The 23,011-nt window shown below is 51.8% G+C and overlaps 1 protein-coding gene across 1 annotated transcript; it reads left to right on the forward strand.

Annotated features, from left to right (window-relative positions):
* The first annotated feature begins 4,420 nt into the window (after positions 1-4,420).
* Positions 4,421-15,933, forward strand: TIMM17A (translocase of inner mitochondrial membrane 17A). The gene is made up of 6 exons (XM_070384628.1): positions 4,421-4,577; positions 8,606-8,705; positions 8,828-8,891; positions 12,591-12,719; positions 13,317-13,427; positions 15,441-15,933. Exons 1-6 carry the CDS (start codon positions 4,552-4,554, stop codon positions 15,524-15,526), a joined length of 516 nt encoding a protein of 171 aa, XP_070240729.1. The 5' UTR covers positions 4,421-4,551; the 3' UTR covers positions 15,527-15,933.
* The last annotated feature ends 7,078 nt before the right edge of the window (positions 15,934-23,011 follow it).

Genomic DNA, 23,011 nt, shown 5'->3' on the forward strand with positions numbered 1-23,011 from the left:
GCAGCCAATCCCCAGGCGGGGGCGGGCCGCCCCTCCGTCAGAGCTGTTTGAAACTTGAGGACATTCCAGGGAATCTTGGAGCGCTGTGTGACCAAATTTAGTACAGAGCATTTAGCCTTTTAAAGACAAGGGGGCCACGCAATGAGAAAAAGATACAAAAATGTGGAGGCTGGCAGGAGCAGAAGAGAGCCACAGAGAGCCAGGAGAGCAGGCAGGACCCAGGCTCCCCGAGCAGCTGGCCAGGCCTGCCCTGTTCGAGCGCACACGTGGCGCCCCGCCAGGGTGGACGGCGCTGTGGTCAGCGTGTGGTCCACAGCCTCCTTTCTACTGTATTTGGTAATGTGCTGGGGACTCCCCAGCTCTGCAGCCCCAGGAAAGGGACGCGATTCCAGAAACTCCGAGCCACCCCGCCCACCCAGTCTTCTCTGCCCAGGAGCCTGTGGGCCCGGCATCAGAGGCTCCAGGCTGCCCCAGCCACTTCCTGAGAGAGAGGGACGAAGGAAGTCCTCTGTGTTCCCAGATGGAAAACAGAGTGTTTGGGGGAGAAAGCAGGATGTGCAGGAGTCAGGGATTTCTGAAAGGGCCGTCGGCCTCCAGAAGCTCTGAGGAGGAGGCCTCCAACCTCCCTTGCTGGTCTGCCCTTTCTTCTGCTGGGGCATCTCCTGTGCGGGCGTCAGGAGGAGCCCCAGGCCCCCAGCACGTGGAGATCCGGAGCACGACTCGGTGTGGTGTGTCTTCAGGGAAATTCAACTCTGGCAGTCAAGAGGGATCCTATCGCAACGGCCTGGCAGCTTTCGTTCAAGTGCTTTCACTGCGTGTCCATCTTGCCGTCCTGCACAAGACGCAGGGACATTCCATCCCCGTCACAAAGTCCTCTAGAAGTCCCGGTGTCACCACTGCGTGGCGGCTGCCCTCTTCCCTGGTGAAGCCCCACCCTGAGCCAGAGACAGACAGCCACACGTCGGTACTTAACGAGTCCAGTGACCAGCTGGGAGAAAAACCGGCCCTGGCGTTGAGCGCCCACTAGTCTCACTTTGGGATGAGGCTGGGCGGGGGAGCGGGCCGGCTGGTGGAACTGGAGTGCGGAGGAGAGAGGGGAGGGGGGCAGGGGCTTCAGAGCCCCGGGCTCCTTCTTTTCAGAACACGTGCTGATGAGTGCTGACCACGTAACAGGACTGGGTCTAAGAGCAGGGGGTGTGACTAAAGACAGAAAACCAGTGTGTCCCTGCCTTCCTGGAGCTTCCAATCTAGCAGTGAAGACAGTTAACAGACAAATACTTTCAAATAATTTATTAGAAAACGGAGAGCTCACAGAATGTCTCAGAAGAGAAGCACAAGGGCGGCAAGAGGCTGGTTTCACGGTTCACGCTCAGGCTCCCCGGGCAGCTGACCTGGTCCCCTAGGTCCAGAGCCCACTGCTCACCCCACACCGGTTCTAGCCAGCCACCTCCTCCTCTGAGATCCAGCTCCATCATCTGTCAAACAAAGACAGCACTGTGCCAGCCTCGGAGGTGGCTGTGGGCATCAGATGTGAGGCGCCTGGTCAGTACAGCTGACAGGCAGTGAGCACACAGTCACCGGCTGCGGGGGTCACGATCAGCACACCGTCACCAGCTGCGGGGGTCACGATCAGCACACCGTCACCGGCTGCGGGGGTCACGATCAGCACACAGTCACCGGCTGCGGGGGTCACGATCAGCACACAGTCACCGGCTGCGGGGGTCACGGGGGTCACGATCACGCACGTTTGCTCTGGGTCTGGGTTCTGTTCTCCGTATCCCACCTCCTCTCTCATCCTTGTCTCTCCGACCTTCAGCAAAAACCACCCTCAACACACAGGCACGCACGAATGTGTGCACACGTGCATGTGCCCGCATGTGTGTACACACTCGCCGTTTCACCTGGTTCTCATTATTCACTTATTCATTCATTCAAGGCTGGTATGTTTATATCCCTCTCCCTCCCCCCGCCGCCTCACCGACCAGGCCCTATAGAGAGATACAAGAATAATTACAGTGTGGTCATTCTCTTTCAAATGTGAAATCGATTGAGGTAAAAAACACCTACATGTGCTATAAGGGAAAGTATTAATAACACAGGAGAGGGGAAGCAACTGCTCAGAGCTCCAGGGAGACACACTAATCTTGTGGGGAGTCAGGCAGTCCCCAGTGGGCACACTGAGGCCCTGGGCTGGCCTGGGGGGCTCCGGGAGCCGTGTGGTTAGAAGTGTCTCTTGCTCCCACCCCCCGACCATCTGTCTGGGCCTCTCTCCCACCCAGAAGAGGCACCGTCTTCTGTGACCCCAGCTCTGGCGCCATCCCAGCCAGCTTCTCCATGGAGCAGGTGAAAGCGGCTCTGTCCAGCCCCGAGGCACGCTTCCTTCTCCTGAGGCAGGGTCACTCGGCCCAGGGCACCTGGTTTCAGAAGTCGTCTCTTCCTCCAGGTTCTAAACTCAAAATACAAAGCAGAGCTTCCACACTTGCAGGGCAGGACTCACAGCCTCCTAATCAAAGAGTGACGGGATTATGGGACGGCCTAGCCCCCAGAGAAAACCCAGCACTACAATACCAGAGGGAGGAAAGGCCCGGGACCCCAAACTCTGCCCAAAAGATGTGGTACATGTGGCGGACAGGGAACTAGAAGCAATTAACTAATGCTTAGAGTGGCTCTCAGCTGGACTGAGTTACCCCAGGAAAGTCACATTTTCAGGACTATTGGGTGGCAGTATAGTGTGGCAGATAAGGCCGTGGGCTCCAGAGTCGAATGACATGGGCTCAAATCTGAAATGTGTGCCCTTGAGTGAGTTATTTACCCTTTCTGAGCTGCAGGAAATGGAAAACAAGAATCCTAGAAGTGCCTAGAGAAAGAATACTTACTGCAAGCATTATGGAGTTATTAAAGATGCCAAATACAATGATGCACACAAAGCGAGCAAATGTTGTGAGCACTTGGCCTGTGCGCACTCAGTTTACAGCTTCCCCAGCTTCCTTCTCGTTGGGGAGGTGGGAAGTTCCTCTGGAGAAGCAGACTCTGTCTCTGAAGCCATCCCCTGGCCTGGCCCACACTCCGGGGAGGAGCAGAACTCGGCAGAGGAGAGCCCCAGGAGAGAGCACAGAGGGTACACATCTTCCTGAAAAGAGGGCAGGGGGAGGGGGGAGAGGGCAGAAAAGAGCCTGCCTCCCCTCCCCAACTCCTGCCCAGCCTAAACCCCCATCAGGCCCCAGTCATAGACCAGAGTCCCAGACCCAGAGCCGGAGGTGGTGCCAGCCTCACTCATCCACAGCCATCAGGCCAGGTGGGGCTGAGGGTGGTGACCTCCTGCTGGGTGGAGCTCTTGAGGCCCCCAATCCTCTGGCTCACTGGAGCCCAACCCACTGGGGGGGATGTCGGTTCTGAAAACGTGCATCCCTCTGCAGGTGTGAGTGTGGAGAAGGCGTCTCTCTTGCATCCTCCATACAAGATGCCCTCAGTCTGTGAGCTCAGTGTCTACAGGAACTTGAATAAAGTAGACACAATTTGAATACATCGCTGTTACCCTGGAGAGCAGACAATCTGCTCAAGTGAGAGGGGAGGGAGCTGTACCTTCAGTGTCCTGGAGCGCGAAGACCCCTGCTCCAGAGGCAGTCCTGCCTCAGCCCTGTCAGGAGACCTGCTTGTAGCAACGGTTTCCCAAGGGTGACCTTCTCATGCTCTGGTGTGTAGAAACCCCCACGGGTCACAGAGTCCCAGATTATCACAAACATTTAAGGGACATCCACTACTTCCCGGCGCTGAGAGTCGAAGGACCTGGGCACTGCCTGCCCTCACGGAGCTCCGGGGAGTCGGTGGGGCCTCACCCACCCAGACGAAGTAGGTAGCATTACTTCACACTTGACAGCCAGGTGCTAGAACAAAGAAACGCGTCCGGGAGTTAGGGGAGCCCTAGCGGAGCGACCCGGAGAAGGCAATGGCACCCCACTCCAGTACTCCTGCCTGGAAAATCCCATGGACGGAGGAGCCTGGTAGGCTGCAATCCATGGGGTCACTGAGGGTCGGACACGACTGAGCGACTTCACTTTCACTTTTCACTTTCATGCATTGGAGAAGGAAATGGCAACCCACTCCAGTGTTCTTGCCTGGAGAATCCCAGGGACGGGGGAGCCTGGTGGGCTGCCGTCTATGGGGTCATACAGAGACGGACACGACTGAAGTGACTTAGCAGTAGCAGCAGCAGCGGAGAGACCCGGGTGGGTGACTTCAGTGATGGGTACCTCTCCGTACCTGGCGCCCTGCCCCGCCCCGCCCCGCCCCGCCCCGCCCCACCCTCTGCGCCGGAGCCCCGCCCACTCCCGGAGCCCCGCCCCTCAGCACCTCCCCCTGCGCCGGGGTCCCGCCCCCGCCCCGCCCGGAGCCCCGCCTTCCGCCTCGCAGCTCAGTCCCCGGCCCCGATTGGCTTCAGCAGGAGGCGGCGAGCCAATCCTCGCAGAATCTAACGCTCTACTCCTGGGATCACTTCCGCTGCCGGGCGGGCCGCGCTCTGTTCGCCCGGCATCGCGGAGCCGCGGAGTCAAGATGGAGGAGTACGCACGCGAGCCCTGGTGAGCCTGCCTGCCGCCTGCCCCGCTGCTGCCGCCGGCCCCGGGTCCCCGGGTCCCCGGGCCCCCGGGTCGAGGCCGCTCTCAGCCGCGGACTGGGCGGCGCCAGGGGCCGTGGGCGCCCGGACGTGAGCGGCCGGCTGGGGCCACCGGAGCTGTTCCCGGTGACCTTGCGGCGGCTCGAGGGCGCCCCGGCTCGTCTTTGTCGCCGCGACCCCTGCCCGGCGGCGTGTGGGGAGCATCCCCGCTGCCCGCTGGCGATCCTGGGCTCGTCCTTGCGTTCGCGCGTCTCGCCCTGCGAGGGGAGGCGGCGGTGTCCTGGGAGGGTCCGCGTGGCGCGGCGGCTGCGGTCCGGGCGGTGGGGAGCGGGCGGTGGAGGGGGACCCGGGCGGTGGGGACGGGGCGCCGCGCCCGGGAAAACAGGGAGAGTAGTGTGCTCTCCAAGTCGCCGACAGCGGTCCGTCCGTTCGGCGCCTAGCGAGGTCTGTCCTAGGAATGAAAGCGTGGAGGAGTCAGGCACTCACACGGTTTAAGGCTTCTGGGGTCATGAATGACAAATCAAATCTTGTTATTTGAGTTCTTGTGCAAGAGCGGGAACCAGGGTGTTCTCCAGCTGTGTGACATTGCCTGCGCTAGCCATGCCGCTGCTTTGTGCTGTTATCCTCTCTGAAATGAGACAGAGTGTATGTTTCAGGGCCTCCCAGCTCTTTAAATCTATCTTCTCCGAAGAGAGTGGTCCCCCTTCCTTGCTGGTGCTCAGGTGTGCGGGGCTCAGCTCTGCTGTCACTTTCTCCTCGGTGTGATAAACACAGGGTGGTAGGAGGGGAAAATATTTGACTTTGTTGGGTTAAAGATTTTATGGAATATTAAATTCCCATTCTCTATTCAGTGTGTTCAGTCTCTAAGTTGTGTCTGACTCTTTGGACCCCATGAACGGCCACACACCAGGCTTCCTTGTCCTTCACTAGCTCCTGGAGTTTGCTCAAACTCATGTCCATTGAGTCGATGATGCCATCCAACCGTCTCATCCTCTGTTGCCCCCTTCTCCTCCTGCCCTCAGGCTTTTCCAGCATCACCGGCTTTTCCAGTGAGTCAGCTCTTCACATTAGGTGGCCAAAGTATTGAAGCTTCAGCTTCAGCCCTTCCAATGGATATTCAGGGTTGATGTCTTTTAGGATTCATTGGTTTGATGATCTTGCAGTCCACGGGACTCTCAATATCAAGAGTCTTCTCCAGCACCACAATTTGAAAGCATCAGTTCTTCAGCACACAGCCTTCTTTATGGTTCAACTCTCACATCTGTACATGAATACTGGAAAAACCATTGCTTTGACTATACGGACCTTTGTTGGCAAAGTGATGTCTCTGCTTTTTAATGCACTGTCTAGGTTTGTCGTAGCTTTCCTTCCAAGGAGTAAGTGTCTTTTAATTTCATGGCTCCAGTCATCATCTGCAGTGATTTTGGAGCCAAGAAAAGAAAGTCTGATACTGTTTCTACTTTTCCCTCATCTGTTTGATGGGACCGGATGCCATGCTCTTGTTAGTTTTTTGAACATGGAGTTTTAAGACAGGCTTTTCACTCTCTCACCTTCATCAGGAGGCTCTTTAGTCCCGTCCTAAGTATGTCATAGGTACTTCATCATCTTACTCTTTAATAACGTGTTCTCAGAAGCCCTTGGCCTGTGGTAGAAAGAACTTGGGGGTTTTGGAGTACTACATTTTTTGTATTTAAATTGGTTCTATCAATACCTGTATGATCTTGCTCAAAGTGCTTAATCTCTTAGCCTCTGTTCATCTGTAAAATGGAGAGGAAACAGAAATATTCTTTTGCAAAGTTAAAAGATTAGGCACTCTATAAGGGCCTCCCTGGTAACTCAGATGGTAAAGAATCTGCCTGCAATGCAGGAGACCTAGGTTCAATCCCTGGGTTGGGAAGATCCCCTGGAGTAGGAAATGGCAACCCACTCCAGTATTCTTGCCTGGAAAATCCCATGGACAGAGAAGCCTGGTGGGTTGCAGTCCATGGCACTGCAAAAAGTTGGACATGACTGAGCAACTAACACTTCACTTCATAAGAAAATAGGCTGGCTTTCTTGAAAGTAAGGTTATTTGCATTATAAACCGCCCAAACCATTTATTGCGCACTCAGTCTTATCTGACTCCTTGCGTCCCCATCCCCATAGACTTTAGCCCGCCAGACTCCTCTGTCCATGGAATTCTCCAGGCAAGAATACTGGAGTACGTTGCCAGTAGATCTTCAGGGGATCTTCCCGACTCAGAGATTGAACCTGTGTCTTTATCACTGAGCCACCAGGAAGCCCACCATATTGGATATTTAAAAAATGTTAACTTTTAATCTTGTGAATCATTATTGGTCCCTGTTGCCCTGTGTTTGCCTGGCATTTATATTTAGGGTCTGGGTTCAACTTTGCTTTTGTGCATCTGGCACATCCCTGAGGGAACACTGATTTCCGCAGACATGGTTCAGAAGCTGTTTGCATCCTGCATTTGTTTTAGACATCATCTTGTGCAATACTGTGGCTGCTCTCTGATCTGAATCCTGCTGCTTTTTACTGATTTTTTAAATGCTCATTTCCGTTCTGATTATAGGATCATTAACCTTTTAAAGTTAGTGACTCTCCTTGTTTTTTTTTTTTTTCTTTGCTGCACCAAGTAGCTTATGGGATCTTACTTCCCCAACCAGGGATCAAACTTGGGGCCTCAGCAGTGAAAGCACCAAGTCTTAACCTCTGGACCACCAGGGAATTCACCTCTGTTAGTGTTTCTACCATTTTGAGGACAATGTCCTAACCCTTTTTAGTCTCAGAGCTTCTCCATCTTTCAGCGGGAAGCCAGGTTGCCCAGGGCTGTGCTGACTTAGGCTCTGATTAGTGGGTTGTGGGTGGAACCTGCCCAGAGTCTGCATCTGCTGATTTTGCTTTCAGGCTCGTTACAGGAAGCCTGGGGTAGCCAGGCCCAGAAGCATCAGGCTGACAGTTGGATATCTGTCACATGAGGTTGTCATTCTGTACCAGCCTCTGATTTGTATTAGGCTTGGAGAGGACAAGGTGTTTCAGCTTCAGGATTTTGTATTTCTATCTGGCAATGTCAGAAATTACTCATTATTCAGATTCTTCAGCAGCAGTGATGCACTAAACTCACATGTTTACTTGAGCAGGTGGATTGCCCACTTCACCCTTGAGATTAGAAAAGACATTTATGAACTGGATTATTCACCGACTTGTTTTTTTTTTGGCCATGCCTTGCAGAATCTTAGTTCCCCAACCAGGGATGGAACCCGGGGCCACCACAGTGAAAACACTGAGTCCTAACCACCAACCACCAGGGGATTCCCATTCACAGACTAAGTCTTTTAGTAAGCCAGATTCCTGGAATATTAGTTCTGTTCCACTGATCAAATTAATCAGATGTCACTGTGCTGCATGAGTTAGGTAGCTGCATTTGGAGACCAGGTTTACAAATTTAACCTCTAACAATCAGGTATTAGAGGTTACCAATGTGTTAAGTGGATCTGATACAAACTAAAGTTCCAAGTGCTAATAACGTGGACTCAGTAAACCTGAAAAGAAGTTTTAAAATTTAAATATTAAATAGTGTGTCTTCCTCTGCACTTGTTGAAGCCTTATTCTTTGGGTCTCAGCTTTAAATTTTGCTCCTTCTGGAGAGCTTAGCTTGATCATGAGGCAGTTGGGTCACCGTTTGGTTACAGTGTAATTTACTAACGCTTGTTAATTGGCTTTGCACCCTGCCAGCTTAGGGTAGATGCACCAGCAGTTGAGTGAGTGAGTGAGCGCTGTGAACAGTAGGGAGCTGAAACCGGTTCCCTCCCTCAGCTTAGAGGACCTGGGCGGAGCAGCTCTGTCTTCGATCCTTCTTCTCGTGGGCCAGCCAGCCGTTTGGTGGCCGTGGGCCCTGCGCTGGAATCTGGTGTGTCCCTGGTCAGCAGGGGGTCTGTGGCTTGTAAATGAGAACTGTGCTCATCTTGTATCCTTTCTCCTTCCTGTTCGTAGCCCCTGGCGCATCGTGGACGACTGCGGTGGGGCCTTTACAATGGGAACCATAGGCGGTGGGATCTTCCAGGCAATCAAAGGCTTCCGCAATTCTCCAGTGGTAAGTGGGTGACCAGTCTCATGTTACCATCACGTGATTGCTGTTTGCTAATATCACTTGGGCCTGTCAGTGCGTTGGAAACATGTTATTCTCCTAATACATCTCCTTTTGTTTCTTTACAGGGAGTAAACCACAGACTACGAGGGAGTTTGACAGCTATTAAAACCAGGGCTCCGCAGTTGGGAGGTAAGCAGAGTGTTGCTGTTTGAACTCCAAACGCTTTTTTCCCTGTTTTTTTTTTTTTCCTGAGGATGAAGCTCTGTTTTGTTTTTTTTTCCCTTTTCTTTTGTAGATTTTACGAGTTAGTGATTTTAGTTAGGTCTAAATAACTGCTTGTCCCATTCTGAGGGGTCTTGGTTTATGATTTAGCTTAACTTAAATTGTTGCATCCAGGTGGCACTCTGCTCTTCAGAAGCTTGGTGGTGTTCTGTTTCTGTTTGTCTTTGTTTTGTTTTCCCCTCTTATCCAGAAGGAAGACGGTGTGTTCACAGCTTAAGTCTGTGAGTCTGGAGTGATCGTGTCTAGGGTAGCGTGAAGCTGATGAGGGTATGAGTGGAAGGCTGGGTTCACGAGAGCTTGATGGCGCTGGTGGGGCTCCTCCCCAAAGGTAGCTTTTTGGATGTCCGTGCAGAAGTGGAGGAGATGATGTTCATCGCGTTCTTTAAGCTTGGTTACTCAGAAACTGGGAGGAGAGAGGGCAGGAAAGCTGGAAGCTTATGTTCGTTTACAGAGACGTCGTCAGGCTGAAGGGACCACGTTCAGCACGAAAGAGGAGCCAGCACCAAGCCTCCCCTCAGTCTGTGCGGCAGAGGAGATGGTCTCTCTTTCACTCTGTTTTTATAGCGTTTTTTCTCTTTAGAAGGTGGTAGCTGGCCTGTGTTGTTTACTGAGTGCTTGTCATGTGCTGAACTCTCCAAGTGTTCTCTTATTTTATTTAGCCCTCACAGCAACACAGAGGGTAAGTAATGTCACTCTGTCTTCCAATGGAGGAAATGGAGGCTCCAAGGTTGAAGTGATGGTGTATCTGTTTCCTGTTCTCCCCCCTGTGACAGTTGGACACCTTGGAGAGTACATTGACTCATTCTCCTCTGGTCTAATGGTTCCCACGCTGTTCAGGGGTGATAACTGGTAAACAAGCACACACCCCAGCCGACCTTCAGTAAACGCAGAGGTCCTACGGGCGTTAACAGGGGTCTTGAGAGGCTGCTTCCATCACATGCGTTCTCAGTGAACAAAAGACCAGGTGACTGTCACAGACAGGATCAACCTGAGGACGTGTGACGGCTGAACATGCGGTGGGACTGGAAACGGACATAAACACTGAGGAAACCTGACTTTAGTACGGACGTCAGTTAATAATGTACAGTGTTCGGGACTTCCCTGGTGGCCCAGTGGTTAGGGATCTGCCTTGCAGTGCACGGGGCGTGGACTCAGGCCCTGGTCAGGGATGTGTGGGGCAGCTGAGCCCGTGTGTGTACCTAGAGCCCAGACTGCAACAGGAGAAGCTGCCACAGGGAGACCCCCGCCCACAGCAGCTAGAGAGGAGCCCCCCACACACGGCAGCTAGAGAGGAGCCCCCCACACACGGCACCTAGAGAGAAGCCCCCCACACACGGCAGCTAGAGAGGAGCCCCCCACACACGGCAGCTAGAGAGGAGCCCCCCACACATGGCAGCTAGAGAGGAGACACCCCCACAAGTAGAGAGGCGCCCCCGCAACTAGAGAGGAGCCCCCCACAACTAGAGAGCCCCTCACAAGTAGAGAGGAGCCCCCCACACATGGCAGCTAGAGAGGAGCCCCCACAACTAGAGAGGCGCCCTGCCACCACAACTAGAGAAAGCCCTCACCCAGCGAAGAAGACCCCGTGCAGCCAAAAATGAATTAACTAAAAAACATTTAAAATAAATACAAATACCGGGATGACACTTGGAATTTAATTCAGGGAGTACAGACTGAGCTCTTCCAGTCGAGCTCCTGGAAAGGGCAGCGTGGGAAAGCCATAGTTGTCTCCTGAAAGGTCTTCTGTTTCCAGAGCGGAACCGAGATGTTTTGACACGTCCCCATTCTTCCAGCCCATCTGCGCACCTGGACTCGCCCCGAGTGTAGTCAGCCCTTCCTTCCCGTTGAGAACAGGACTTGGAAGTACTTCCAAGTACGATGCTGGACCCTAGCATCGTTGCTGTGGGCTGCAGCCGTTCCCAGGCCTTCTTAGGAGCGTCCTGTGTATTTACATACATACACGTGGACCCTCTGACCACATACGTACGCACTCACGTTTAGATCTGTTTTCTGTATATCTGTCTGTGTTGGAAATCGGGTTCACAGTGATAGCCCTGATTGCAGTCCAGGCCTGCAGAGTCCTTCTCCTTTCTCCTCTCTCTTACTACAATTTAAAAAGTAAGAAAAACGACCTGAGGAGCCCTCGTGCTGGGATCCTGCACCCTCTGAAACCTCTGGACGCGGGGGTGGGCTGACCAGGGCCAGGGTCAGACTGCCCGACACCCTTCCACATGGGCACACGGACCCCCGTGCCTGCGAGTGCCCCTCCCGTGGACCCCTGCTCACCTGCTCTGGCCGCGGCTGCCCTCTCAGGCCCCCGTCTGCGTGGACCAGTCTCCACTCTAGTCAGCCCCTGGCTCACTCCGGCAGGCATCCTTGGGGTGGGAGGTTCAGACCTTGAGAAGGAGTGGAGTGGGCGGGCCTTGTCTGAGTGTGGCCAGGTGACTGACATGCCTGGGCGTCATCTCTCGCAGGGCAGGGCCCCCCTGAGCTGGAAGGGGTGACTCAGTCCTGTCGTCTGGGGTGTCTGGTGCAGGGCCAGCGGTGAGCAGGCTGTTGCTCAGCTGACTGGTGGTAGCGTGCAGGGGAGAACAGAGGTCTGCTGATCGGGCTCAGACCCTGTCCCTGGTCAGCACACCCCTGCATCCGGAGGTTTCAGAGGGTGCAAGATCCCAGCACGAGGGCTCCTCAGGTCGTTTTTCTTACTTTTTACATTGTAGTAAGTACAAGAGCCCTTTCTGTGGAGCGCACACTGTGTGCTCACGTTAGAAGATTTGGAAAATAAAGCACAAAGAAGTTGGATGGCCCGTTACCATCTGCCGCCGGAGGCGCTGGCAGTGGAGGCCTCGGTGTCACCTTCTGCATTCTGTGTGCAGTTGGATGGCCCGTTACCATCTGCGCCTGAGGCGCTGGCAGAGGAGGCCGTGGTGTCCCCTCCTGCATTCTGTGTGCAGTTGGATGGCGCTGGCAGTGGAGGCCGCGGTGCCCCCTCCCGCATTCTGTGTGCACGTCCACGCTCGCGCCTGCGCTACTTGTCACTTTACGGACTAGTCACCGTCTAGGGAGACTTTCAGTGTGAAGTGGTCTGACGACTGAGGGTTGCTTTCAGCTTCGTGCTAGAGGAGTAAAGGGTGGAAAGGAGTGGGGAAGGCAGTCTCCATCCCTCGCAGCTCCATAATTCTCACCACTCGCGTTGCCCTTTGCTCTGGGTGTGTCCTGACTCGCGCCCGTGACACAGTGCAGAGGGCCTGGGCGTCTTCTGTGCTCTCTCTGCTGATTTTCACAGAGCAGGTGCTTGGTGGCTCTGACTGAAGAGAAGGAAGAGACGAAAGGGGAAGCTGTATCAAAGGACGGAAGGCGGGCGCACACGCTCTGCCAAAGTGGCTCTGAGTGCAGAGCCCGGTCTGCTGAGGCTTCGGGCCGTGGCTGCTCACTGATACAGCCCGAGCTTTATTAAAAAGACCAGCATTCTGACTCTTGTTCAGTCCTTAGTTAGAGTGCGAGAATTCTAATATAGTGAGTGTTGTTATTTAAGCTTGTTTTTGACTATAAAGTTTAAAATGTAAGATTAGAACAATGAAATGTGTTTTGTTTCTTTATAAACAGGTAGCTTCGCGGTTTGGGGAGGCCTGTTTTCCATGATTGACTGCAGTATGGTTCAGGTCCGAGGGAAGGAAGACCCCTGGAACTCCATCACAAGCGGTGCCTTAACCGGAGCCATCCTGGCGGCAAGAAGTAAGATGCGTGTGTGGGGGGGGGCCATCTGACCCTGGCACGCCTGTAGTAGCTGAACCGAGCCTTGTGTCAGTCGGTTTAGTGTGGGTGCAAGTGTGAGCTGGGGAAAGTGGAAGGATCTGTTACTTGGAATGCTGAGCGTGCGAGCACCTGGGGCTCCGACCAGTAACCGCCGTGGTCAGAGCTGCTCACGGTCTAGTTCCCCACTGACCAGCTGTGACCGGGCCTCTCCCTCCTCAGTCTGCAATGAGTCATGGACCTGCCGCACAGCATTGTTAGGAGCGTAGAGCACAGAACCTTCCGGGTCCCTGGGGTTAGAGCAACCCGGAACTCCTCTGGGCCTGGGGGGTGGGCGGGGTCACCAGGTGGCGAGTGTGTGCACATCGTGGGTTGTGACGCCTCTGTCACAAGCCTCAACTCTACCGTCCCACCCAAGAGCCACTGCAGACCACACGTGAGCGCACGTGCACGTTGTCCCAGTAAAACTCTATTTGTATAAGCAGGCCGCGAGCTGGGTTTCGCCTGTGGACAGGTCTGTCCATCAGTGTGCCTGATGTTAACCTGGATCTCTGTCTCTCCCCTCACCAATGCCCTCAGACGGACCAGTGGCCATGGTCGGGTCGGCTGCCGTGGGTGGCGTTCTCCTGGCTCTCATCGAAGGGGCTGGCATCTTGTTGACACGCTTTGCGTCTGCACAGTTTCCCAACGGTGAGTCATCTCTCTGTTAGCACACAGCTCAGGCATTTGGAATGACACAGATTCTGCCTGCTAAAATGTGGCCGGTTGAGCTCCACACATTACGTTGCGTGTGCTGAGTTTGGCGAGGATTGTGGGCGCAGGGGCAGTTCTGTTTGCAAAGGTCAGTGTGGGCGCAGTGGGCTGTTTGTGTTCAGAGGAGCACGGTGCTCGCCGAGATGGCGGATGGCCTGCCCTGATCCTGTTCATAGTTCCTGGGCCTTGTCAGCGCTCGTCTGCTTCTTGTAAGAAATTGCTGCTCATTTTAGAGCTGCGTGGAGGAGGTCCTTCAGCTGTGGGAGGGGCACGGTGGTCAGTCTGTGTCCTGTGCTGTGTGTGTGCGTGCCCGTGTGTGCTGGCCACCAGCGGCAGTGGGCACGAGGGTCTGGCACATGCTCAGATGAGTGAGGCGAGACCTGGGGGTGGTGCTTCTCGAGGGCAGGTGACCCCTGGTTGGGGGCTCGCTCTGGAGCCGGCAGGGAGAGCTGTTGAAGTTGGCAGTGTGGCATGCTACTGCCTGCCTCTCCTGTCCAGCGCCGGGGACCGTGGAAGGCTGGGCAGTCAGCTGGGCCACCAGCACCCATGACGTGGCCAGGCAGGGTCTGCTCTGCAGTCAACATGCGCAGGTTCTTGGGAATTAGAAAACTCGAGCAGTCTAAACAGGAATATTCCTTGACGTCGTAAGGCAGCAGAAAGACACAGGATCATTGGGTGGGGGTGGGAGTTGAAAGTTATTTTTGGAGCTCAGAAAATATTTGGCACAGAGCTCAGAGCTGGTCACAGCTTCCTCGGTTCGGTTTCCCTGATGCGGGGTCTTCTGGGGCAGCGTTGCTCCCAGAGGCCTGCTCAGCGCGCCAGTGGGTGACCCAGGCGGCCCTGGCTTCGCGCCTCCCTTCTGTTTTCACCATCGCTTCTAAATACTCTACTGTGATTTTGCTTTTGCTTTTCAGTTTGACGCTTTAGTGTGAAAGATTTCACATAAAACATCAGAAAAGTTGCATGTTTTCAGGAATTTGGAAATTGACATAAGGAGATGTCAGTCACACCATCTTGTGGGATCTAGCCTTGTTTCCTTGGCTTTAGGCTTCTGTCCTCAGAAGGAATAGCTGAAGGAAATGCTTTTGATCTTAGACCCAGATGTTTCCAAAAAGCTTTGTGGGGGCGGAAGTATTAGGAAAGTTAATTGTGTGTTTCCAATTAACTTACATGAAAAAATTCTTAAAAAATAAAACTATCCAAATGGTAACAAGGATTATTTGGGGTTTATCTTTTTCACCCAGTGTCTCCTTCAGCTTTCTGGAATGAACAGATATTTTAGAGTGAAGAAAAGCAATCACTGGAGTGAACGGAGCTCTGGAAAGAGCCCTCTTTCCCCCTGGCCTCTTCCTCCCGCCCTTCAGTTTGCTCTCGTTTCCCAGGGGAAGTGGGGTGATGGCCACTGCTACAGGCTTTCTTTTAATGAGCCATGTTCTTCCTCGGGTCAGGGAGGCAGCACCAGCTGCTGTGCTTGGCATCTGTGTAAGCTCGGGGCGGGCCTGTCTTCCCATTGCAGAACCTGCTTCTTACATTCGTCATTGTATAGATTGTATTACTGAGTTCTCTTGAAAAATGACTGAGGTACTTAAACTTCGTGAAAATAATTTTAAATAGCTACTGAAAAGTATGTCAGGAGGTGAGAGATTGGTGCGGTCTTGATGCGGCGGCTCGCTCAGCAGTTGCTTTAAAGCTGGCGTGCTGCCCTTGCTGTCGTTAGTCCATCTGACTGTGCGGAGCGTGTAGGGCCGTCTATCGGGTGTGGGGTGGGGGGCTGCCTATGCTGACACCAAGGAGGCGGTCTCGTGGGAGTCGAGCAGCCCCACAAACGTTCGATTACAGCTCGAACGTAGCAGGATTTCTTTTTGAGTTGATTGATTTGCTCGCTACAGAGACTTGTTCCTTCAAACTACATAGTATTTAGGTGGCGTTTAAATTCTCTCTGAACTGCAGGTCCTCCGTTTGCTGAAGACCCCTCCCAGTTGCCTTCCGCCCAGTTACCAGCCTCGCCCTTCGGGGAGTATCGGCAGTACCAGTAGGACTTCCCTCCCGGACTTCTACAGAGTGAGCTCAGTCTAAGGAAGGGTGTCAGAAGACCAGGTTCAGTCTGGTTCTAAAACCGCAGGGGGGACAGCTGTGGCCAAACAGGCTGTGAAGAGACTTTCAGCACCTTTTTCTATTTAAAGGAACGTGGTCGGGGTGGCGGGTGGGGTGGGGTGGGAATCTTAAAAGATATTACATTTATTTATTCACACTTGGATTGCATTTGTGATCAAAATAAATGTCTAAAATCCTTAGAAGGAAATACAGTGAGTGCTTAGAAGATGAAGGACCGCACGGCAGACAGCCACAAAGCGTGACTTTCCTCGGGGGCTTCTCGGCCTGGCTTTGCTCTGTTAGTCAAATAATAAAAAATGCCTGGAGGTTGCTCTCTCTTTTAGGATGAGTTGTAGACTTCTACTTTTCATCCTCAAATTCCGACAAGGCAGAGTCCACTGAAGACGGCACGCGGCGCAGTGGCCTGTGGGTCGGTGCACAGCGCGCACCGCCCGGCTGGCGCCGCTCGGCCTTCCCTCTGCGGGTGCAGCTGCGTCCTGGTTCATGGGTGTTGGCGGCAAGACGCGAACTCTTCGCCTTCGAGGCTGCTGGGTCTCGATTCTTAATCATCAGCAAAGCTTCCTTCCCGTAAATCCAGCTCTGTGTCAGAGGTTCACGGAGCAGCTGACAGCGCTGGAGAAGTCTGATGTTTGTTGCTGGAAAGTTTATAAAGTCCAGGTGGTTTTTAGTGTGTTACAAGTCCTTGAAGCTGATCTTTGTAAGGGTGTCCTTTGGGGTCTGGCTGGGACTAGAAGACAGATGGGCTGTTCAGAATCGGCCACTTTACTGGTGGTGGAAATGCCACGTGGCCTTCCAGAAGGCAGGCTGTGGCTCTCTCCCCGTTGCCTGCCTGGTGTGACTGCCTTGTGTGGTGAGCTCAGTGCTACATACGTAGCAAGCATTTAATTTACTCATCCTGGGTTGAGCTTTGTTTGTGTGGTAAAATACACAGGAAGTCATGTTTCTTTTAACCATTAAGTGTACAATTTGGTGGAATATAAATACAGTGTATCAACCGCCTTTAGTGTCCCAGAACTTCTGCAGAAGCAGGAGCAAAAACTGAGGGATGGTAACCACCGCCCCACTCCCCAGCTTCTGGTAGCACAGGACTGCGCTCCGTCTGCGAGTCCGCCTCTTCTGGGGACCTCATGTCAGCAGGACCTGTGGGATTTTCTTTCTGTGTTGCTCTTCATTTAGGACTTCATTCATGCTTTCTGACGGTTGAGTAACAATACTGCATTGTAGGCAGAGACCACGTTTTATTTCTCCATTCTTCCATTGACGGACATTTGAATGATGCTGCTGTGGACATGGGCATACGGCTCCCTGAGCCCCTGCTCCTTTTTCTTCGGGGCACATTCCTAGGAGTGGAACTGCCGTGGGTGTGGTAACTCTGTTCAGCTTCTGAGGAAGCGCCACGCTCTCCCGTAGTTGCTGCACCACGCGGCATTTCCACCAGCAGTACGCAGGGCTCCGGCTTTCCTACACTCTCGCCAGCGTTTTTCCTCTACAGCCAGGCCAGTGCCTGTGACGTGTCTCTCATTGTGGTTCTGACTTGCGTTCTCCTGGTGACTGACGATGCTGTACTTTTTAGCCATTTGTGAGTATCCGGGGTTTGTCTTTCAATCTGTAGCTGGTTTAACTTCCAGGCGTAAATGTAAGGAGGCTTTATTACAAGAACAGTTCAAAGCTGAGAGCATGTAGGGAAGATGCTTTATGTTTCTTAAGGTCCTCAAAATTCCTCTTAAATGGGGCATCGGTTTGGAAAGCAAGTTCCTTGCTTGTGAATTCAGAGTCTCTGGGGTATGTGTGTGTGATGCTGGCATGTTTTTCCATTTTACTGGTCATCTCAGCATCTCTGAACTGATCCTTGGGTACAGATGAATTTTCTAGAATGAGGGGTGGGGTGGAAGAGAAGAGTCTTGAAAAGGATGAAAGACCAGTTCTTTTTGATTCCACCACACGCAGGATGGCAGGTGGGAACCCGGAAACCTTCCTAGTTGTTTCCCAGCTTCTTGCTTCCCGTGGATACCTCTGTCTGCCCCAGGCTTAGAAGGACTTCTGTTCTCAGAAAGCCTGGCTGCCCCCTGCCCGTCCCTTCCCCCGCTGGAGCTGGCCCCGAGGGCAGTGGGTCCCTCTCTCACATGTCCAGTGCAGAGATAGGGGGGTGAGGAGGGAGGGCAAGGGGGAAGGCAAGCGTCACCCCTCAGTCTCCTCCTGGAAGGCTGGTGCCGTCATTTCCAGGCAGGGGAGCGTGTCCTCCGGCCATCCATCGGTGGACACGCCCGTGCCCGCCCCTGACCCCCGCCCGTGTACCCTGCTGGCTGCTTCCTGGTGATTCGGATTCCCCCTCCTCCTTTCCCCCAACATGTTTTCAATGAAAATAGCAAACCTGTAAAGTTGGGGTTCACAGTGAACACGTGTGTACCCAGCACCTAGATTCTATGACTGACTTTACAACACTTTACCATTGCCTGCCTGGTCACCTGTCCCCTGCTTTCTAATAAAATTGAAGTTTATGAAATCCATTGATAAGCATTGTAAGATGTGATTATTTTAAAGTTTAGAGAATAGTAGAAACCAGGTAGGTTATAGATTCTAATATCTTAAAATACTGACTTGAAATGTTTAATAAATATTCTGAAACTAATTTTGGTGTACAAGAGCCCAGAATAAAAGGTAAAATCACCAAATTTGTTCTAATTACCAAGATAAACGCGGAAACATACAGAAAGGAAGGAATTTTTCTCTAGGTGTTTTTCTGGAATAATGGAGTCAGTTCCTCAGTTTCAAGGTTAAAACGCCCATCAGAAAGATCCCATCTGCTTCTCTCATTTTTCCTTAGTATCTTCCACTGTGTGTGAAATTGGCATGAAATAGTGAATTTCTGAGTCAGGCTGGAACACGTGGGTACAGCTGAGTGAAGCCCATCTTGTTTCCACGCGCGGACCTGCTATCCATCGGCCAGCGCGGCCGCTGCGCCACCCTGCGGTGCTTGGCTGTAGTGCACGGTGCCAGCAGCTGCTTGTGCCTCGAGCGGCCAGTTGTCTTAGAGCAAAAGGCAGCCACCGAGGCCCGTGGGCCAGATTCACCCTGCTGCCTCTTTCTGTGTGATCTGTGAGCAAATAATGGATTTAAAGTTTTATAATCATTGAAAGAAAACAACACTTTCATGATGCGTCAAAATGACATGAGGGTCCCAGGTCCATAGAGGGCCCTGCGGGAGCACGATCGCACTGCCCCTTCACGTGGCCAGTGACTGAGCCCAGACGAGCAGTGCATTAAGTGACGGCATCAGAGACGCACGAGCCAGGAAATGTTTGCTTTCTTTTTTTTTTGGGGGGGGGCCTCTGGGCATGCAGGATCTCAGAGTCTTAACCCCTGGACAGCCAGGGAAGTCCATATTAGCCCTTTACAGGAAAAAAAGGTGTCAACTTCTGTCAGAGCAATTAAAAGTGAGATTGATTTTTTTTTTGTCTATACTGATTACATTTCTAGCACACCTTTTCTTTGTATGGACCCAAATTGAAAGTGGTCAGGCAGGAGATGCCAAGAGTGAACATAGACATTCTAGGAATCAGCAAACTAAAATGGACTGGAATGGGTGCATTTAACTCAGATGACCATTATATCTACTACTGCGGGCAGGAATCTCTTAGAGGAAATGGAGTAGCCATAATAGTCAACAAAAGAGTCCGAAATGCAGTACTTAGATGCAGTCTCAAAAATGACAGAATGATCTATGTTTGTTTCCAAGGCAAATCATTTAATATCGTAGTAATCCAAGACTATGCCCCGACCAGTAATGCTGAAGAAGCTGAAGTTGAACGATTCTATGAAGACTTACAAGACCTTCTAGAACTAACACCCAAAAAGGAGGTCCTTTTCATTATAGGGGACTGGAATGCAAAAGCAGGAAGTCAAGAAATAGCTGAAGTAACAGGCAAATTTGGCCTTGGAGTACAGAATGAACCAGGGCAAAGGCTAATAATGTTTTGCCAAGAGAATGCACTGGTCATAGCAAGCACCCTCTTCCAACAACAAAAGAGAAGACTCTACACATGGACATCACCAGACGGTCAACACCGAAATCAGGTTGATTATATTCTTTGTAGCCAAAGGTGGAGAAGCTCTACACAGTCAGCAAAAACAAGACCGGGAGCTGACTATGGCACAGATGATTATACAGTGGAAGTGACGTACATTCAAGGGATTAGATCTGATAGAGCATCTGAAGAACTATGGACAAAGGTTCATGACATTGTGCAAGAGGCAGGGATCAAGACCATCGACAAGGAAAAGAAATGCAAAAAGGCAAAATGATTGTCTGAGGAGGCCTTACAAATAGCTGTGAATGGAAGAGAAGTGAAATGAAGTGAAGTCGCTCAGTCGTGTCCGACTCTCTGCGACCCCATGGACTGTAATGTACCATACTCCTCCGTCCATGGGATTTTCCTGCCAAGAGTACTGGAGTGGGTTGCCATTTCCTTCTCCAGAGGATCTTCCCGACCCAGGGATCGAACCCGGGTCTCTCGCATTGTAGGCAGATGCTTTACCATCTGAGCCACCAGGGAAGTTCAATAGAAGAGAAGCAAAAGGCAAAGGAGAAAAGGAAAGATATACCCATTTGAATGCAGAGTTCCAAAGAACAGCAAGGAGAGATAAGAAAGCCTTCCTCAGTGATCAATGCAAAGAAATAGAGGAAAACAACAGAATGGGAAAGACTAGAGATCTCTTCAAGAAAATTAGAGATACCAAGGGAACATTTCATGCAAAGATGGGCTCAATAAAGGACGGAAATGGTATGGATCTAACAGAAGCAGAAGATATTAAGAAGAGGTGGCAAGAATACACAGAAGAACTATACAAAAAAGATCTTCATGACCCAGATAACCAGGATGGTGTGATCACTCACCTAGAGCCAGACATCCTGGAATGTGAAGTCAAGTGGGCCTTAGGAAGCATCACTATGACCAAAGCTAGTGGAGGTGATGGAATTCCAGTTGAGCTATTTCAAATCCTGAAAGATGATGCTATGAAAGTGCTGTGCTTAATATGCCAGCAAATGTGGAAAACTCAGCAGTGGCCACAAGACTGGAAAAGGTCAGTTTTCATTCCAATACCAAAGAAAGGCAATGCCAAAGAATGTTCAAACAGCTTCACAATTGTACTTATCTCACATGCTAGCAAAGTAATGCTCAAAATTCTCCAAGCCAGACTTCAACAGTACATGAACCATGAAATTCCAGATGTTCAAGCTGGATTTAGAAAAGGCAGAGAAACCAGAGATCAAATTGCCAATATCCACTGGATCATCGAAAAAGCAACAGTACCAGAAAAACATCTGCTTTATTGACTATGCCAAAGCCTTTGACTGTGTGGATCACCACAAACTCTGGAAAATTCTGAAAGAGATGGGAATACCAGACCACCTGACCTGCCTCTTGAGAAATCTGTATGCAGGTCAGGAAGCAACAGTTAGAACTGGACATGGAACAACAGACTGGCTCCAAATCGGGAAAGGAGTTCGTCAAGGCTGTATATTGTCACCCTGCTTATTTAACTTAATATGCAGAGTACATCATGAGATGCTGGGCTGGATGAAGCACAAGCTGGAATCAAGATTGCTGGGAGAAATATCAATAACCTCAGATATGCAGATGACACCACCCTTATGGCAGAAAGAGAAGAGAACGAAAGAGCCTGTTGATGAAAGTGAAAGAAGAAAGTGAGAAAGTTGGCTTAAAACTCAACGCTCAGAAAACAGATCATGGGATCTGGTCCCATCACTTCATGGCAAATAGATGGGGAAACAATGGAAACAGTGACAGACTTTATTCTTTTGGGCTTCAAAATCACTGCAGATGGTGATTGCAGCCATGAAATTAAAAGACACTCCTTGGAAGAAGTTATGACCAACCTAGCTGGACATGACTGAACGACTTCACTTTCACTTTTCACTTTCATGCATTGGAGAAGGAAATGGCAACCCACTCCAGTGTTCTTGCCTGGAGAATCCTAGGGACAGGGGAGCCTGGTGGGCTGCCGTCTCGGGTCGCACAGAGTCGAACACGACTGAAGTGACTTAGCAGCAGCAGCAGACAGCATATTAAAAAGCAGAGACATTACTTTGCCAACAAAGGTCTGTCTAGTCAAAGCTGTGGTTTTTCCAGTTGTCATGTATGGATGTGAGAGTTGGACTATAAAGCTGAGCGCCAAAGAACTGATGCTTTTGAACTGTGGTGTTGGAGAAGACTCTTGAGGATCCCTTGGACTGCAAGGAGATCCAACCAGTCCATCCTAAAGGAATTCAGTCCTGACTTGGAAGGACTGATGCTGAAGCTGAAATTCCAATACTTTGGCCACCTGATGTGAAGAACTGACTCATTTGAAAAGACCCGGATGCTGGGAAAGATTGAAGGCAGGAGGAAAAGGGGACGACAGAAGATGAGATGGCTGGGTGGCATCACCGACTCAATGGACATGAGTTTGAGTAAACTCTGGGCGTTGCCGTGCTGCAGTCCATGTGGTCGAAGAGTCAGAAACGACTGACTGAGTGAACTGAACTGAAGTTCCTCTCTGGCCTCATCTTCTTTCTGTCTTGAGAACTTGCTTGAACATGTCTTACACGGTAGGATACATGGGTGGACCTGGGTGGCATTGGAGGAGAGGACCCTGAGCTTTTGCAGTGGGCAGTAGGACCCTTCTCTTTGCCCTGAGAGAGGCATCACGCAGACTACACTGCACGGGCAGCATGACTCCCTTTATTCCAAAGCGAGACCCTGTCTCTGTCGTGGCAGGCGTCAGCCAGAGGGTGCCAGCCTGGCCCCTGGGGACTTGAGTTGTGCACCCCATCCTGCACGCCATCAGACCATTACGATGAGCTGACTCACCCTCTGCTCCAGACGAGGTGCTGTGTCTACAAGCATCATCACCAGACGGTCCAGAACAAACGGTGTTCGGCACCTCGTTGTGCAGCTGTGCAGACGCGCGCGTGAGCCACGGAGAACTGGGTCCCAGTGTTGGTTTTAACTTGAATGCTCTGTGGTTCCAGGAATGTTCTGTGTGCCCTTGAGTCTTTTATTTGTTGGGAGCTTTTCATGGCCTGTCTGTGGTAAATTTTGTGTGTTTTCTCTAATGGTTAAATGCAAAGTTAGGGGTGTGTTGATTAGGTAAAGATGGTGACTTTTAAAAAGTTTTTACTGAATCCTTCTGCCTCACGTCCTTGTTGCGGCATGTCCGGTCTTCACCGTGGCATGCAGGCTCTTCGCTGCAGCACACAGGCTGCCCTGCCGGGGCTCCCATCCTCAGCAGTGAGGGCACGCAGGCCTAGTTGTCCTGAGGCCTGTGGGGTTCTAGTTCCCCAGACAGGGATCAAACCTGCTTTGATCAAACCCTGCTTTGGAAGGTGGATTCTTAACCGCTGG

Source organism: Bos mutus, chromosome 16 (genome assembly GCF_027580195.1).
Source record: "Bos mutus isolate GX-2022 chromosome 16, NWIPB_WYAK_1.1, whole genome shotgun sequence".
Taxonomy (NCBI): Eukaryota; Metazoa; Chordata; class Mammalia; order Artiodactyla; family Bovidae; genus Bos; species Bos mutus.

Bases quoted from the DNA above. Each gene is read 5' to 3' on its own strand.
- TIMM17A (XM_070384628.1), top strand. From the start codon at position 4,552: ATGGAGGAGTACGCACGCGAGCCCTG. The intron at 4,578-8,605 runs GTGAGCCTGCCT...TCCTGTTCGTAG, and splicing joins GAGTACGCACGCGAGCCCTG to CCCCTGGCGCATCGTGGACG. The intron at 8,892-12,590 runs GTAAGCAGAGTG...CTTTATAAACAG, and splicing joins CAGGGCTCCGCAGTTGGGAG to GTAGCTTCGCGGTTTGGGGA.